Consider the following 18,506-nt stretch of genomic DNA (forward strand, 5'->3'; position numbering starts at 1 on the left):
AAACCTCTCCCTAACAGCACTGTGAGTGTACCTACACGACATGGGCTGCAGCAGTTGAAGAAGGCAGCTCACCACCACCTTCTCAAGGGCAACTAGGGATGGGCAATAAATAAAAGCAAAGCCCACATCCCATGAATGAATTTTAAAAAATGCCAGGTTGAAAACTGAAGTAGATCCCAGAACATCCCCGCATGGACAGCTTCATCTTATGCATATTAATCCTTCCATGGGACAAGATCAAGGGTATAGAAACACCCCTCTGTATCTCTGGAAGAGTAGATGCCTCCATAATTTTGGGTGTAGTTCAGGGCACATTTTAAAAAATCTTCTGCATTGTTATTTACATTACTTTCCCTCTAGTCAATCTTTGGTTAACCCGCTATTAGAGTTCTTTAACAAATTAAACCTCTAGCAAATGGCAAAATAAAATTTCTAACTCTAATAGTTATAGTTTTGGAAAATGTAGGACCGGAGCTTTAAGAATAATCCTGTTGTAAGATCACATGATCTGTGTAAACCAATGAGTTAGCAGCTCGGGGAACCACTACTGGAGAGTTCTGGAGTTTGACACACGTGTAGTTGCTGCTGCTGTCTTTTTAATAAAGTTAAATGTTTCCACTAAGAAAAGTTGTCTGAAGCTCAACTCTGTAACAACCTGATGAGTAAATCTGATTTGGTGCTGTATCTCACGCAGCAATTGTGAGTATCTAAGTTAAAAATAAGATAACTCATCCGAAATGGCACAGTTTGGCAGAAACAATCTCTTTGAACTAGCCACAGATGATTGGTCTCAATATATATAAAGTCTTGCATTCTTCTTTCAAGCAAACAAAATCATGGGGGAGGAAAAGAAGAGAGCGATTCTCCCGAGTAATTGTGGGAGCAAGACCTACAGTTTAATTCAAAGCTTGACGGCCCCCAATACCAGAGATTTGAAGACTTTCAGTGAATTAGTAGACATCATTAAGGGACATTTTCAACCCAAATCCTCAGTCACAATGCAGAGGTTCAGGTTCAATTCACGGAATAGAGCCCGAGGGGAGACAATTGTTACCTACACGGTGAAATTAAACCAACTAATGGAATATTGTGATTTTGGTGAAACCCTGAATGACACCTCAGAAATTGTTTGGTATGTGGCGTGCAGGAGGATGCTATTCAGTGAAGATTGCTGGCTGAAGTGAATCTTGATTTTAAGGAAGTATTAGAAATAGCACTGGTGATGGAAAGCACTGTAAGGGATTCACAAGCAATTCAAGGGATGCAAAATGGCGCCATTCTCCTAGTTGGGCAGGAAGTGGTGCGAAAAGCCGGGCCTCCGCTGCAAAGCAGGAAACAGCCACCGCTAACCAAAAAATGAGAGGAAACAGCTTGGCAACTAAGTCAAAAAATAACTTACGTCGATGTGGAAAGTCAGCCTTCTCGTGATTGGCAATTTTAAAAAGTAGAATGTTATTTTTGTCACAGAAGTGGACACATAGCACATAGAGACATTGTAAAGCAAGATTTAAACGGGCCTCCAAACAACAAAGTCCAATGAAGTCTATAGTGTAGAAGAGCCAGAAACAACCAATTCTGACATTTATTCATTATTCAACACAAAAGTTGGGGTGACAGAGCCAATGTTTGTTACAGTGCAAGTGAATGGTAAACATTAAAAATGGAAGTAGGCACGGATGCTTCTACCACTGTAATAGGGGAACACACTTTCAGATATTTAAATAAAGGTGATCAACAATTAAATTTGGAACAAACATCTGTCAAGTTGAAAATGTATGCAGGCGAAGAAATCCAAAGTATCGCCAGAGCAACTGCTCATTATAGACACCAAGCGGCACAACTACCAGTGATGGTGATAGAAGGTGAAGGGCCAAGCCTTCTAGGGCATAATTGTTTGAAGGAGATTAAATTAAACTGGTCCAAAATCTTCCAGTTGCGAGCAGGTGGACTACCAGAGTTGCTAAAAAAAAAATGATACTGTCATCAAGGATGAACTAGGAAAATTCCAAGGCCAAGATTTACATGGAGCCAGAAACAACCCCCTCGCTTCTTGAAAGAAAGACTGGTGCCATACACCCTGAGAGAAGGTTGCGCTGAGCTGAACTGGCTAGAGAGGCTGGGTATCATAAAGACGGTTCACTTCTCAGAGTGGGCAGCACCCATAGTCCTTAAACCACACCAGACCTTCTGGATCTGTGGGGACTATAAACTAATGGTAAACAGAGCAGCCAAACTAGACAGGTACCATATTCCCAAGATTGAAGACCTATATGCCAAACTAGCAGGAGGGACAACATATACAAAGCTTGACATGAGTCAAGCATATCAGCAACTGGAGCTTGATGACGCCTCCCGGGAATTTGTAACCATAAATACCCACAAAGGGCTAAACCAATATACACCCCTGCCCTTCGATGTTTCCTCAGCCTGTGCCATTTTTCAGAAGACAATGGAGAGCTTACTACTGGAACTGCCTCAGATTGTGGTCTGACTGGATGATGTACTGATAACTGGTTTCACAGAAAAGAAACAATTGACTAAACTAGAGGAAGTCTTGAAATGATTTTTAGAAGCAGGAGCACATCTGAAGAAGGAAAAATGCATTTTTCAAGCAAATGAAGTCATTTATTTGGGCCACCGGGTAGATGCCCAAGGGTTACACTTGGTTGAAGAGAAGGTTAAAGCTGTAAGAGAGGCACCTGCACCCAAGAACACCTCTGAACTTAAATCATTTTTAGGGATGATAAATTAGTAAGGATGATTTCTATCAAATCTATCCACAGCTATTTTTCAACCAAAGACACGGGATGACCAGTCAGGATGGTATTCTATTATGGGATGCACAGGTAGTCGTTCCAGCATAAGGGAACCACTTTTAGTAGAGCTACACAGTGTCCATCCAGGGATCTCCAGAACGAAGACGAAAGCACGGAGTTACCTTTGGTGGCCAGGGATGGATGGCGATATTGAAAATGTGGTAAAACACTGTGCAGTGTCAACAGCTGCAAATGTTGCCGTGGCAGCCCCTTTACACCCATGGGAGTGGCCTGGTAGACCCTGGGTGCAATTGCACATTGGTCCTTTCGCTGGAACCATGTTTCTGCTGATTATAGATGCTCATTCCAAGTGGTTAGATGTTTATGAGGTAAAGTCACCAACATAAGGTGCTACTATAGAAAAACTATGCCAGAGCTTCGCCATCCACGGATTGCCAGGGGTAATCATCTCAGATAATGGCACTGGATTTATGTGTGTCAAGTTCCAATGATTTATCAGCCTCAACGGTATCAACCACATGAAGACTGCACCGTACCGTCCATCATCAAACAGACTAGCGGAAAGGGCAGTACAAAATTTTAAGGTGGAAATGAAAAAGTTAATAGGTGATTCGTTGGAGACCAAACTTGCTCATTTTCTATTTCACTACCGAACAACCCCCAACACTACGACAGGAGCACCTGCAGAATTATTGATGAGACGCTGTCTTCGGACAAGACTAAGCCTAATACTTCCCAATTTGGAGGGGAAAATAGAGAAAAGTCAAAGGAACCAAAAAGCAACTCATGATTTGCATAGTCATGAACAATTTGCTGTTGGGGAAGCAGTGTATGTAAAGAATTTTGGTGGAGGACTGAAGTGGTTACTTGGCAAAATGAGTTGTGACCGGACCATTGTCCTACCACATGGGCATGGAGGGCCAGATCACCCGTAAGCATGTGGATCATTTATGAAAAATAAAGAGACCCCAACAAAATGGTGTTCTGCCTGTAACCATTACTAAACCAGTGATTCCTGTTGAAGTTGCTCAACCAAGGACATACATGCCTGATGTCTCTGTCGGAGCGGAAGACACTGAACTACCTGTGCCTAATGAGGTGCCTGATGTTATTGCAGTTCCAGAGAATGCATTTCCTACAAAAGAATCTGAAGTTGTGGAGCTATGTCGTTCCACACGGATCAGGAAATCACCTGAAAGACTGGAATAATTTCACGACCAGTGTAAATATTGTAATGTCATGAGATAAATATCCTCGTAAATACAAAATGTGCAGAAAAGTTTGATACACGTGTAGTTGTCGCTACTGTCTTGTAAATAAAGTTAAACGTTTTCACTAAAAGTTGTCTGAAGATCAATTCCAAAACACTAACAGAAGACAAAAAAATGACATCATTCCAAACAAAAATCACTAAAATTACAAACAGTAGCCTTATGTTTAAAATAATTTTCCATCAGATGCCTACCCCTTTTTGTGAAGATATGAGGCAACCAGACAATGAAGACTCTGTAGCAACGGATAAAGCCACAGGCTTAAGTTCATAAAGAACTTGGTCTGCATATGGAAACAGTAATGCATTTGCAAATACAACAGTCTTTTTTAGAGAAGTTTGGACTGAAATACTGCATTCTGTATAAACCCAGGCAGTTAAAAAACAGGGACCGGTGCATACAAGGGAGAGTTTCAAATTTCTTTGCATAAGTGACTTGGAATTTTGGGTATGGGAGCTTGCATTTCTGTGTAACCATCTGTGGCTTCCTCACTGGTTGTAAGGTCTATCTGGTTCCCATCTCTAGAACTTTGTTCCTCCCTGCTGTAAGAAAGGAGACCTCCACGTGTTTGAGATCTGGCTGCCTTGTTTCTTAGAGAAGGGAATGTTTGGAATTGTGTTATTGGTGTATATTAATGCATCAAATAACTGTCAAAGCTTTAGAAGTTAATGTTCCACACTTAATCAGGTTCTTTATTAAATTATTTTTCAAAATACAAGTTATTAATGCTATTAACGTGGATAAGAATATCTGCTGACAATCAGCACATGTACATATAGACACCAGCCTGTGTACAAATCTAAAATTCTTCCAAGATAATTTAATTTTACCATTGCTATAAATGCTGAAAATATACATCTTAATGTTTAATTACAGTTTAGCTTTGAAGCAAAAACAGGGACCCTCCACTACTTTCCTTAAAAAAAATCTATTTTCCCATTGACTTATTTGTATGATCACTTGTGGAAATGAGTTAACTCATCGTTAGGAGAAATTAATCTCCTAAGCCATAGAATAAAATAATTTTAACATCTAAAATTTTAATAACATGCAAACAGTATGTGAAAATCAGACAAATTTTACTCAAAACATGTGGTACATTTCCTTACTTCAACCATTAACTGGCTCTGACTTGTCATAATTTGAACTGTGTGATCTGCTCCACCATGGATCACTTTCAATTTATGTATCTGTACAACACAGTAAGGAACATGGTGTACTTAAAAAATGAAGGTCAATGTATGAATAAAAATAAAGTATTTGGCACAAAAAACACATACATATTACAATAAAATTTAGCTTTGAAGCAAAATCAAGGAAGCCTTGCTCGAAGTGCTACTATTTATTAGGTTTAGCAATTCCCCTGCAGTATTTAATAATTCAAAGGCTCCGATGGTATATAACTGTGTAAATAAATAAATTCATGGTCTACGAAGAACTGGCTCATTTAGACAGTTCTAGACATGTTGAAAGCAGTCTGAAACCAGCACCCATACTATAATAGTTAATATCTCAGCAGCTCACTTTCAGAGATCATAAAAAGTGATTCTCTTAAAATGCTTGAGAACTCCCTCTAAGGAGTTAGGAAGGATTCTTCTTTATGGATTCTATGCTAAAATGACTTTGCAGAAGAATAAGGCAGTTTTATGTAAAACCACATTTCCCCCTCCACTGTCTCACTGTTTGGTCTCTGGTGTAATTTATTTTGCTTCCCTCAGTCTGATCAGTCATGGAATGCCATACCTTTTTGTTTGGCCCTATTCTCTTTAGGTTACAAGTAAATTCATCTCTTCTGTAGTCTCAGTCCAGAATGTTGTTTAAAGCCTGTGGTTTGATTTGCTTGATAACAGAGTATAGTGCATAGTTGTTATAAGTTTGAGGTATACATCACCAGCTTAAACCAATCTTCTTGCTTCATTAAGTGTCACTTCCAATACACAAGACAGTTATGATTTGTAATTCGACACAAAATACCAGTCGAAACAGTCACATTATATATAGCCAAACAGTGAATATTTCCTTTTGCTACTGACAAGCTAAACAATAATGACAGGTTTAGATTATTTAATGCAGGTTATGGTGGCAAGATGGTTTCTTTATCTGATTTGTGACCTAAGTCTTATTACATGTTATCTGTAAAGGATGTCAATTTAAAAAGGAGAACATTAGTTCCACAATTATTAAATACAATGTTTTGATATTACAATCACTTCTAGTGCTGATCCTTCCTGTTTCAATATTATTTTTAAAGCCTTGGTTTAAATTTAGAAAATTAAGCATTGTTGATGATAACTACAAAGTATAAAAAATGCTGGAAAAACTCAGGTCAGCCAGCATCTATGGAGAAAAACAGTTAATGTTTCAGATCAAGTGACCTTTCATCTGAACTCCTGATGAAAGGTCACTTGACCTGAAACATTTACTGTGTTTCTCTCCACAGATGCTGCATGATCTGCTGAGTTTTTCCAGCATTTTGTTCTATTTTATTTCAGATTTCCAGCATTCGCAATATTGTGCATTGATAAAATTATTGTTCTATTTTGCCCACATCAAGAAACTCATCCTTTTTAGAGGGTAAACTGAAAAGTTAAACTCAAAAAGGAAACTGTATAATCAATCACCATCTGGAATACTGCTTCTGGATCATGTATTGCTTTGTGTCCAGGCAGAAAAATAAATAAAAACAAAACAAGATTGTAATTTCTTTGTGAAGGATTGCACAGCTTCAGACACATTTTGATCTTCAATTGAAGTGTTTTGCAGGGTGTGGAATCGAACAAGTTTACTTATAAACTCTACATTGCCCACGTTAAGAATTGCCCAAGTCTTACTTATATTTCATTGATTCTTCTACAGCAGATAATATTTTTCATCTTGCAGACTGCCTGCTTTTACTGAATCAGTTATCCATGATTCCAACACAATTTTGAATTTCCTTTTAAATGTCGTCCTTCGCAACTTTAGTTCTGAGAGACGTTGTACATCATTACCAATGACAACATGTGAGACACCTTCTTTCAAGTTTGTGACACATTGTGCCCCATGAAACCGCAACTCTAAAATCCTCAAATCTAAACTTGTGCCATGTATCTGCGTACTAGAGTCACCAATTCTAGTGTAGAAATCTATATAAACGATGCAGTGTCTGAACATACTTAGAGAGGATATGTCCCATAAGTATCGCTGTTCTAGGTCAGCAATAGTTTTAAAGGGTAAATTTTGTTCTGGTTTACTCATTCGTTTGAATACCTCCCGGAGATGACTTTTATCAGTATCAGCATAATAGTTGTCTCCATAGCAATCATATTCCTGGGCAAAATGTTTTTCTGTAGAAGGTGACATATGAATCATATACTGAGGTTGCCATGGTATAAAATGTTTCTTTTGTAAACACTCCAGCAACCAGTCAGCTTTCACCACATCATGTTCATTAGCAGCAACAAGATTTTTGACACGGACATTAACTGTGCCAACAATAACACAATATGTGTCTGGCCCTGGGTTCTGTACGACCAACCCTCCACATTTAGCTATTCCCTTCTCCAACTCAGCTTTGGAGTGATCGTGAAGACCATTCAAGACACAAAATTCAACATCTTCAAAAATATTAGAAACTTTGTCAACACTCGATAGATCTTGGGCCTTAAACTGTTCTGCAATGCCAATTAACTTTTTGGCCTTTGTAGGAATCTTACGTTTTTTCTTATCTGGTTCCTCATCACTTAGGTCAACATGTTTGGATGCAAGTTTCCCAGATGCTTTATTGTACAGTTGATCCAAATCGTGCAATGTCATACAGTCGTACCAATCCTTATCATCTCTGATCTTTTCAATTCGTGGAAAACGCAAAGTGCAACCTGTTTTATACATATCACTGCTCACAATTTCAGCTGCCTTGACTTGAAGAATAACAGAATTACACGGTTCGATATAGACCTCTGGTTTTTCAGTGCCACATAGAATGTTTGGTGGAGGATCTCTTTTGCAGTAAGGTTTCCAGTGATTAGCCAGTTTCAGTCCAAGTTCATACAGCTCCTTCATTGTGTATCCAGAACCTACACGGCAAAGTGAGTGGAAGACTGATGGTTTCTCAGCAGGTGAAGCAGGCTCTGCAACAGCACATAAGAAATGAGATACCATTCCACCACGATGGCCTTTACCAAAGTAACCACCAACAATTAAGATGTCAAGCTCATCCATCAAACCGTCAACATATTCTGGCTTAATTTTCAACCAGCCTTCGCCACGTTTGTCTGGTTTATAAACAGACAAAGGATCCTTCACCATAATTCCTTCTTCCCTTTGATCTATAGCTACATTTAGGGCATCGGCCACATCCTTTTTTGTTTTTATTTCCATTTTTTCCACAATCTGAATGCGTCCTGGCACTGATGTGAAGAGAGTTTGAAGGGTTTCATGTCTTTTCCTGAGGGTTTCATTTGCCAGCTTCTGGTTGTTTACCATTAGCACATCAAAGACACAGAAACAGGTTTGCAATTCTGAATCATCCACCATTCTTTTGATGTCAAACTTGTTTCCCTTCTGCATAAAGGCTTGGGTGATTGGGTTATAGGCCATCATCTCTCCATCCAGAATGCAGTTCTGCAAAGTGCTCTTGAAGGCATTGTGAATGAATGGTGTGAGAGACCCTTGCAATGAAGCACCGCCAAACTGCTGGCTATAATCATATCCATTACGAGAAAAATACTTGTATACATCTCCATCCTTGTGAAGCTGGATACGTTCTCCATCCAGTTTAGTTTCTAAGTAGAAACTCTGGTTGTGCATTAACTTTTCAATGTGTTTTATATTGGCAATTGCAGCAAGCATAGGCTTAAAAGGAGAAAACATTGTGATGGAGACATCACTGAGGGACACAGTGGGATCATGAAGTTGTCTGCAAACTTTCTCTAGGTCTGTCGTTACGCTGTGAAGTTCTGATGCATCTGCATGGAATAACTGAAATATAGTTTGCTGACTAATGCCTAATTTCATGTCTTTCAAGATCATACGAATAAGCCACTTTTGTTCCAATGCTGAAGTCTGACATATTAATTGCAATAGGCTCTTCTTGATCAAATCTTTCCTCTTGGCAGCATTATTAAGTGCAATAGAGTCCAAGTGTTCATTTACGCCTTGAACAGTTAGTGTGCCTTTATTTGGACACCTCTGTTTCAGAACAAAATATGCAATCACAGCAAAGTCACCTGCCTCTCTCTGTGAGTTGGTTGGAGCTCTGTAGTTCAGGAGTTTAAGAGCATCTTTTCCATCTTTCGGCAAACCAAGAACTTCAATGTAAAGCTTTGCAAGCATTGTCTCTTTTATTCCATATGCCATTCTCTCCCTCTCAAGCTGAGGAAGGATCAGACGCAATGCTGGGTAGAAGGAATCAGTGGTGTTTAAATCATTCTTGTGAAGGGTGTTATGGAAATTTCTCCATGAATCCAGGAAGTCTTTGAAATATTTATTTTTATCAGGCCTGGACTTAGTCTTCTGTATTTTTTCCAATGTTAAACACAGGTCACTAAAAGGGACTTTAGTGGCCACAGTCTTTATCAATGAACTATCTGATACAGATGTTGCAGACATGATGAATCCGTAATAGTGCAAAGATGCAATCTGCCAATTGAAAAGACAAGGGATTGAAAATGCTAGTCTTTGAAGTCAGAGTGAATACGGACAAAAAAATCTAATTTACCCAGTCAGGTTTTAAATGTAAATGTATTTTATACATATAACATTTCTTATATGTGTCATGGACTCTATTTGGGCATCATGGTTCTCTTGGCTCTCAGTGACATTGGAATAGGATTTTCCCTATTATAAAATTCCGTGTCACACATTCATGCCTGCAGCTGTACTAACAGCTACAGATTCCAATAGCATCACTGAAGCACTTAAGGGAAATTTTCTTTATACTAATTTGCTTTAAGCAATGCTCGAAACGAAGTACAAGACAGAAATGTTTGTATAATATATAGATATTGGCCGTTAGAACACAGAGCTGGTGAAGAATCGGTGCTATGGTGTTTTGCTATTTCCAGGATTGGTGAACCAACTGTACGTTATCATTAATTTTGTTTTTGTTTTATAGTTTTGCTGCATTTTTATAGTTTCTTTCCTTTCTTTTTTCTATTTCTATGTTCTTAACTTTTTGTCCTTTCTTAATGGCTCGTGGAGCAGGCTCAAGGGGCCGAATGGCCTACTTCTGCCCCTATTTCGTATGTTTTTTGTTTTTTCTTCGTCACAGTAAATTTTATATCTACAACAATTTTCTTTTAGTTTGCAACATAAAACACATTAACTCCCTCTTCTGTGACCTGACTGTCTGTTTATTGTCTCTCCTCTCAGACATTTTCCCGCCTGCTTTATTTCTAATTGTTTTATTCAATATACTGTTATATTGCTTTAGCAGGTCACAAAAGAAACATACTGGGCCAGGAAAAGGCCAACTGGTCTGTTCCATGCTGTTGTAATGACTTGTGTAATACATACACTCTTTATCCACCCAGGGCCATATAATCACCTCGGAGAGGCTAAAAACCAGATAAATGCCCAGGACTATTTGGACATCAATGAAATCTTAAGTTAAAAAGCTGATATTCTATAGAAAGGCAACAACAAACCACTGTGGTAGTTTTCCAAGTTTCATCGTGGACCAATGCAATGGAAGTCCAACGGTCACCAACATTCCTCTTAGAGGAATGGTACCTGAAGGAGGAGAATACTCTATAGGAAAAACAGAAATGAACTATCTGACACAAAACTGTCAAACATTAGAAGCATGTGATTGCAGTAAACTTTAAAAATCTGCAAAAAATTACATTCTGTCATGCATGCGTATCAGATTTTGGATGAGACAAGTAGATGCAACACATGTTTGCTATTGCAAATAAACATACAAATTAGGAGCAGGAGTTGGTCACTCGGTCCCTCAAGCCTGCTGCACCATTGAATAAGATCATGGCTGATCTGATTGTAACCTCCCGCCTATCCCTGATAACCTTTCACCCTCTAGCTTATCAAGAATCTATCTACCTCTGCCTTAAAAATAGTCAAAGACTCTGCTTCCACTACCTTTTTAGTTAATCTAATCATATTGACTGTTTTGTAAGACCATAAACTGCAACAGCAGGCTTTATACCACATTGGTGTAAAGTACTTTAAAAAATAAATATTTGAAATTTGTCGTCTGAAGTCAAATTCGCCTCAGCCGAGCTATTAAAATCAGAAACTATACTTCATTTTAAAGAACCAATACCATGAGTCACAAAACACATGCTTATTTTTAACTCATAAAAAGCAGCAACAATTATTGCTCTTCAATTCATATTTAGTTAACCACTGCTAGTTTACACCATGTGGAGGGGTCAACTATATATAATAAAATCTTTGTGCTTTTTAAGTGGCACACTTGTAGGAATGAAGGGGAAAGAGTATCAGTTTTTCTTCCAATTCACTTGTTCCATGAGCTCCTTGCCTCTTAACACTACCCCAATAATCAATCACTCTCTGTATCTATTCAGAATACACTAGAGATAGAAAAAACTTGTCCATTCTTTCACCACTTGTCAGGTCTGTTTCTCAGCTGTTTGGCTCTCATGGTACATTGCCAGCTGTACTGGCTCAAGTATAGTATATGGGATTTAGCTTTTAAAGTTACCTCAGGAAAACTTGAAAAGCTAATGCCTTCTGCTGTTGAGGTTTCATATAGAAAAAAAATCTGATCTGTCCTAAAAATTGGCCCCCTTGGGAAGATTTTCCATTGGAGTGGATGGGACATACAAACATCAAGTTCTGGCATACTATAAATGCCCAGTCTTTCTTGTCAATCATAAAAAAGTTATAAGTACAGCCAAGTACATACTAGGTGTTGTAACCTCGAGGTTGAATCCTTTCCGTCAGAAGTGGTGGATTTGGGGACTGCATGATGCAAGATCACAAGGGTGCATTTACACAACTGACCTGCTGAACATTTCCAGAAATGTTTTTATTTCAGGATGGTGTGTGACTTGGAGGAGAATTTGCAAGTGGTGGTGTTCTCATGCATTTGCTGCCCTTATCCTTCTAGCTGATAGGGTTGGCAGGTTTAGAAGGTGCTTTTGGAGGAGGCTTGGCGAGTTGCTGCAGTCCTAGTTATAGCTAGTACACTACTGCACTGTGCACCGATGGTGGAGGGAATTGGTGTTTAAGGTGAACATGCTAGCTGTTTTGTCCTGGTTGATGTCAAGCTTCAACCAGGCAAGTGGAGGATATTGCATCATATACCCCTGCCTTGTGCCTTGTAGATAGTGGACATGCTTTGGGGAGACAGGAGGTGAGTTACTCACAGCAGAATTCCCAAACTCTGAGCTGCTCTTGTAGCCACAGTATTAAGCAGTTGGTCCAACAGATCAACAGTTGGAGTGATGCAAGGATATACTCTGTTGCCTGATATATTTAATGTATAATTGGAAGCAATAATGAATCTTGCACTAGATGATGATATTGGAGTTTCCATATATGCAAGACTTCTAAAAATCTCAGAATTGTTGATGATTTTGATGTTATAGCAACATCTAAAACCAGCATAAAAACAGAAAATGCTAGAAGAACTCAGCAGGTCTGGCAGCATCTGTGGAGAGAGAAAGAGTTAACGTTTCACTTTTGTATGACTCTTCTTGGGTGTTTTTTCCAGTATTTTCTGTTTTTGTTTCAGCTTTCCAGCATCCACAATGTTCTGTTTTTATCTAAAAGCTGCATGCAGTGATTAACGGATGTGTAGAGGGACAGTAAAAAGTTTGGATTACCGATTAATACAAAGACGACAAAATTTTTGTCATTTGGGAAGTTGGATGGGTGTGAACACTTGGTCGATTAGTGTCAATAAGTGGGGCTTGTGAAGGAAATGTCAAAACTAGGATTGGACTTGCTTCTGTTGCCTTTGGGAGATTAAACTGGATTATAGAAGGCTCACAATACCTTAGTAAAAATGAGGGCAAAAGCTTATGGAGGCATGCTTCTCCCCACATTCTTATATGGATCTAAGCACTGGAATGTGTGACAAAATGGCAAATACAAGTTACTCACAGCAATAATAGGATGGGAGTATCCAGGAAACAAAGACAAGAAACCACATGTATACTCAAGATCTAAAAATGCGTCTGCCGCGCCATGGGCACAGTTCAAAAATGGACCTCTATCCAGCTCTACCTGTCCGTCCCCCCACCCTCCCCCCAAGCCAGCTTATATTTCACCTCTTTTCTATTTTTCCTTAGTTCCAATGAAGAGTCATTCAGACTAGAAACGTTAACTGTGTTCCTCTCCGCAGATGCTGTCAGACCTGCTGAGTTTTTCCAGGTATTTTTGTTTTTGCTCTGGATTTCCAGCAGCTGCAGTATTTTGCTTTTATCAAGAATGGAAAGGACTGACTCTCATCACAAAAACAGAATTACCTGGAAAAACTCAGCAGGTCTGGCAGCATCGGCGGAGAAGAAAAGAGTTGACGTTTCGAGTCCTCATGACCCTTCGACAGACCTTGAGTTCGAGTCCAAGAAAGAGTTGAAATATAAGCTGGTTTAAGGTGTGTGTGGGGGGCGGAGAGATAGAGAGACAGAGAGGTGCGGGGGGGGGTTGTGGTTGTAGGGACAAACAAGCAGTGATAGAAGCAGATCATCAAAAGATGTCAACGACAATAGTACAATAGAACACATAGGTGTTAAAGTTAAAGTTGGTGATATTATCTAAACGAATATGCTAATTAAGAATGGATGGTAGGGCACTCAAGGTATAGCTCTAGTGGGGTTTTTTTTTATTATATAATGGAAATAGGTGGGAAAAGGAAAATCTTTATAATTTATTGGAAAAAAAAGGGAAGGGGGAAACAGAAAGGGGGTGGGGATGGGGGAGGGAGCTCACAACCTAAAGTTGTTGAGTTCAATATTCAGTCCGGAAGGCTGTAAAGTCCCTAGTCGGAAGATGAGGTGTTGTTCCTCCAGTTTGCGTTGGGCTTCACTGGAACAATGCAGCAAGCCAAGGACAGACATGTGGGCAAGAGAGCAGGGTGGAGTGTTAAAATGGCAAGCGACAGGGAGGTTTGGGTCATTCTTGCGGACAGACCGCAGGTGTTCTGCAAAGCGGTTGCCCAGTTTACGTTTGGTCTCTCCAATGTAGAGGAGACCACATTGGGAGCAACGAATGCAGTAGACTAAGTTGGGGGAAATGCAAGTGAAATGCTGCTTCAGTTGAAAGAAGTGTTTGGGTCCATGGACGGTGAGGAGAGAGGAAGTGAAGGGGCAGGTGTTGCATCTTTTGCGTGGGCATGGGGTGGTGTCATAGGAGGGGGTTGAGGAGTAGGGGGTGATGGAGGAGTGGACCAGGGTGTCCCGGAGGGAGCGATCCCTACGGAATGCCGATAAGGGGGGTGAAGGGAAGATGTGTTTGGTGGTGGCATCATGCTGGAGTTGGCGGAAATGGCGGAGGATGATACTTTGAATGCGGAGGCTGGTGGGGTGATAAGTGAGGACAAGGGGGACCCTATCATGTTTCTGGGAGGGAGGAGAAGGCGTGAGGACGGATGCGCGGGAGATGGGCCGGACACGGTTGAGGGCCCTGTCAACGACCGTGGGTGGAAAACCTCGGTTAAGGAAGAAGGAGGACATATCAGAGGAACTGTTTTTGAATGTAGCATCATCGGAACAGATGCGACGGAGGCGAAGGAACTGAGAGAATGGGATGGAGTCCTTACAGGAAGCGGGGCTTGAGGAGCTGTAGTCAAGATAGCTGTGGGAGTCGGTGTGGTTTGTAATGGATATTGGTGGACAGTCTATCACCAGAGATTGAGACAGAGAGGTCAAGGAAGGGAAGGGAAGTGTCAGAGATGGACCACGTGAAAATGACGGAGGGGTGGAGATTGGAAGCAAAATTAATAAATTTTTCCAAGTCCCGACGAGAGCATGAAGCGGCACTGAACTAATCATCGATGTACCGGAGAAAGAGTTGTGGAAGGGGGCCGGAGTAGGACAGGAACAAGGAATGTTCCACATACCCCATAAAGAGACAGGCATAGCTGGGGCCCATATGGGTACCCATTGCCACACCTTTTATTTGGAGGAAGTGAGAGGAGTTGAAGGAGAAATTGTTCAGCGTGAGAACAAGTTCAGCCAGACGGAGTAGAGTAGTGGTGGATGGGGATTGTTCGGGCCTCTGTTCGAGGAAGAAGCTAAGGGCCCTCAGACCATCCTGGTGGGGGATGGAGGTGTAGAAGGATTGGACGTCCATGGTGAAGAGGAAGCGGTTAGGGCCAGGGAACTGGAAATTGTTGATGTGACGTAAGGTGTCAGAGGAATCACGGATGTAGCTGGGAAGGGACTGGACAAGGGGAGAGAGAAGGGAGTCAAGATAACGAGAAATGAGTTCTGTGGGGCAGGAGCAAGCTGAGACGATCGGTCTACCGGGGCAGTTCTGTTTGTGGATTTTGGGTAGGAGATAGAAGCGGGCCGTCCGAGGTTGGGCGACTATCAGGTTGGAAGCTGTGGTCTGGCGCACTGACCTCTACCTCGCGGAGGCTGAGCGTCAACTCGCAGACACTTCCTCCTACCTCTCCCTGGACCATGACCCCACCACTGAACATCAAGCCATTGTTTCCAGGACTGTCACTGACTTCATCTCCTCTGGGGATCTCCCTCCCACAGCTTCCAACCTGATAATCGCCCAACCTCAGACGTCCCGCTTCTATCTCCTACCCAAAATCCACAAACAGAACTGCCCCCGTAGACCGATCATCTCAGCTTGCTCCTGCCCCACAGAACTCATTTCTTGTTATCTTGACTCCCTTCTCTCTCCCCTTGTCCAGTCCCTTCCCACCTACATCCGTGATTCCTCTGACACCTTACGTCACATCAACAATTTCCAGTTCCCTGGCCCCAACCGCTTCCTCTTCACCATGGACGTCCAATCCCTCTACACCTCCATCCCCCACCAGGATGGTCTGAGGGCCCTTAGCTTCGTCCTCGAACAGAGGCCCGAACAATCCCCATCCACCACTACTCTCCTCCGTCTGGCTGAACTTGTTCTCACGCTGAACAATTTCTCCTTCAACTCCTCTCACTTCCTCCAAATAAAAGGTGTGGCTATGGGTACCCGCATGGGCCCCAGCTATGCCTGTCTCTTTATGGGGTATGTGGAACATTCCTTGTTCCTGTCCTACTCCGGCCCCCTTCCACAACTCTTTCTCCGGTACATCGATGATTAGTTCAGTGCCGCTTCATGCTCTCGTCGGGACTTGGAAAAATTTATTAATTTTGCTTCCAATCTCCACCCCTCCATCATTTTCACGTGGTCCATCTCTGACACTTCCCTTCCTTGACCTCTCTGTCTCAATCTCTGGTGATAGACTGTCCACCAATATCCATTACAAACCACACCGACTCCGACAGCTATCTCAACTACAGCTCCTCACACCCCGCTTCCTGTAAGGACTCCATCCCATTCTCTCAGTTCCTTCGCCTCCGTCGCATCTGTTCCGATGATGCTACATTCAAAAACAGTTCCTCTGACATGTCCTCCTTCTTCCTTAACCGAGGTTTTCCACACACAGGGCCCTCAACCGTGTCCGGCCCATCTCCCGCGCATCCGCCCTCACGCCTTCTCCTCCCTCCCAGAAACATGATAGGGTCCCCCTTGTCCTCACTTATCACCCCACCAGCCTCCGCATTCAAAGGATTATCCTCCGCCATTTCCGCCAACTCCAGCATGATGCCACCACCAAACACATCTTCCCTTCACCCCCCTTATCGGCATTCCGTAGAGATCGCTCCCTCCGGGACACCCTGGTCCAGTCCTCCATCACCCCCTACTCCTCAACCCCCTCCTATGGCACCACACCATGCCCACGCAAAAGATGCAACACCTGCCCCTTCACTTCCTCTCTCCTCACCATCCAAGGACCCAAACACTCCTTTCAAGTGAAGCAGCATTTCACTTGCATTTCCCCCAACTTAGTCTACTGCATTCGTTGCTCCCAATGTGGTCTCCTCTACACTGGAGAGACCAAACGTAAACTGAGCGACCGCTTTGCAGAACACCTGCGGTCTGTCCGCAAGAATGACCCAAACCTCCTGTCGCTTGCCATTTTAACACTCCATCCTGCTCTCTTGCCCACATGTCTGTCCTTGGCTTGCTGCATTGTTCCAGTGAAGCCCAACGCAAACTGGAGGAACAACACCTTATCTTCCGACTAGGGACTTTACAGCCTTCCGGACTGAATATTGAATTCAACAACTTTAGGTCGTGAGCTCCCTTCCCCATCCCCACCCCCTTTTTGTTTCCCCCTTCCCTTTTTTTTCCAATAAATTATAAAGATTTTCCTTTTCCCACCTATTTCCATTATATAATAAAAAAACCCCACTAGAGCTATACCTTGAGTGCCCTACCATTCATTCTTAATTAGCACATTCGTTTAGATAATATCACCAACTTTAACTTTAACACCTATGTGTTCTATTGTACTATTGACGTTGACATCTTTTGATGATCTGCTTCTATCACTGCTTGTTTGTCCCTACAACCACACCCACCCCCCCCCCCCCCCCCCCCCCCCACCTCTCTGTCTCTCCGCCCCCCCACACACACCTTAAACCAGCTTATATTTCAACTCTTTCTTGGACTCGAACTCAAGTTCTGTCGAAGGGTCATGAGGACTCGAAACGTCAACTCTTTTCTTCTCCGCCGATGCTGCCAGACCTGCTGAGTTTTTCCAGGTAATTCTGTTTTTGTTTTGGTTTTCCAGCATCCACAGTTTTTTTGTTTTTATCTCTGACTCTCATCAGCTCTGCATAAATATATATGGAACAAGAAGCTGAGCAAAACCGAGGAAGTGCCAGGATTGTCAAAAGTGACTTGTCACAGGAAAGGATAGGGATGCCTGAAACGTCCAGGCTTGTTCAGAACTACCAGCAGTCGAGTGGGCTCGCTGGGGCCTATTGTGACAGGCAGTAATGGAGCAGTTAATGAAACTACATGGGCAGATCCTCGAAACGTTAACTGTATCCCTCGCCGCAGATGCTGTCAGACCTGCTGAGTTTTTCCAGGTATTTTTGTTTTTAAGCAGATCCTTCATGAGGAAGGGGACCATTGCCTTCTCGACTAAGTGCCAGTGGCTGCAGGTTGTAAACAAATCTTTAGAAATAACCGACCATCGGCATCACCAATAACATCTCCCCTGGTGCTGACACCATTAAAACCGGGGGAGGGGAGCAGTAGTGGGACATCCTGAGAGGGAAAGCTCACCTTTTCAGGAAATAGAACTGCCTCGGCACTCCGACCCACCGGCACCGCGCCGCCGCACTCTCACCCGCCCACCAGCACCGCGCCGCCGCACTCTCACCCGCCCACCGGCTGCGCGCCGCCGCACTCTCACCGGTCCACCAACTCCGCGCCGCCGCTTTCTGAGTCCCTGCTAGCTCCGCGCTGGATTCTG

At 42.2% G+C, this 18,506-nt stretch overlaps 1 protein-coding gene across 6 annotated transcripts; it reads right to left on the reverse strand.

Moving 5' to 3' along the window:
* Positions 1–4,713: 4,713 nt before the first annotated feature.
* Positions 4,714–18,506, reverse strand: lig4 (ligase IV, DNA, ATP-dependent). Of its 6 annotated transcripts, none has more exons than XM_041198879.1 (3): positions 18,447–18,484; positions 10,675–10,777; positions 4,714–9,667 (listed from the first exon to the last, which is right to left on the reverse strand). In XM_041198879.1, exon 3 carries the CDS (start codon positions 9,635–9,637, stop codon positions 6,899–6,901), a length of 2,739 nt encoding a protein of 912 aa, XP_041054813.1. In that variant the 5' UTR covers positions 9,638–9,667; positions 10,675–10,777; positions 18,447–18,484; the 3' UTR covers positions 4,714–6,898. The 6 variants fall into 6 exon arrangements, with proteins under 6 accessions (XP_041054813.1, XP_041054814.1, XP_041054818.1 ...); XM_041198880.1 differs by lacking the exon at positions 18,447–18,484 and adding an exon at positions 18,317–18,406; XM_041198884.1 differs by lacking the exon at positions 18,447–18,484 and adding an exon at positions 18,317–18,388 and having other exon boundaries at positions 10,675–10,759.

Source organism: Carcharodon carcharias, chromosome 11 (assembly GCF_017639515.1).
Source record: "Carcharodon carcharias isolate sCarCar2 chromosome 11, sCarCar2.pri, whole genome shotgun sequence".
Taxonomy (NCBI): domain Eukaryota; kingdom Metazoa; phylum Chordata; class Chondrichthyes; order Lamniformes; family Lamnidae; genus Carcharodon; species Carcharodon carcharias.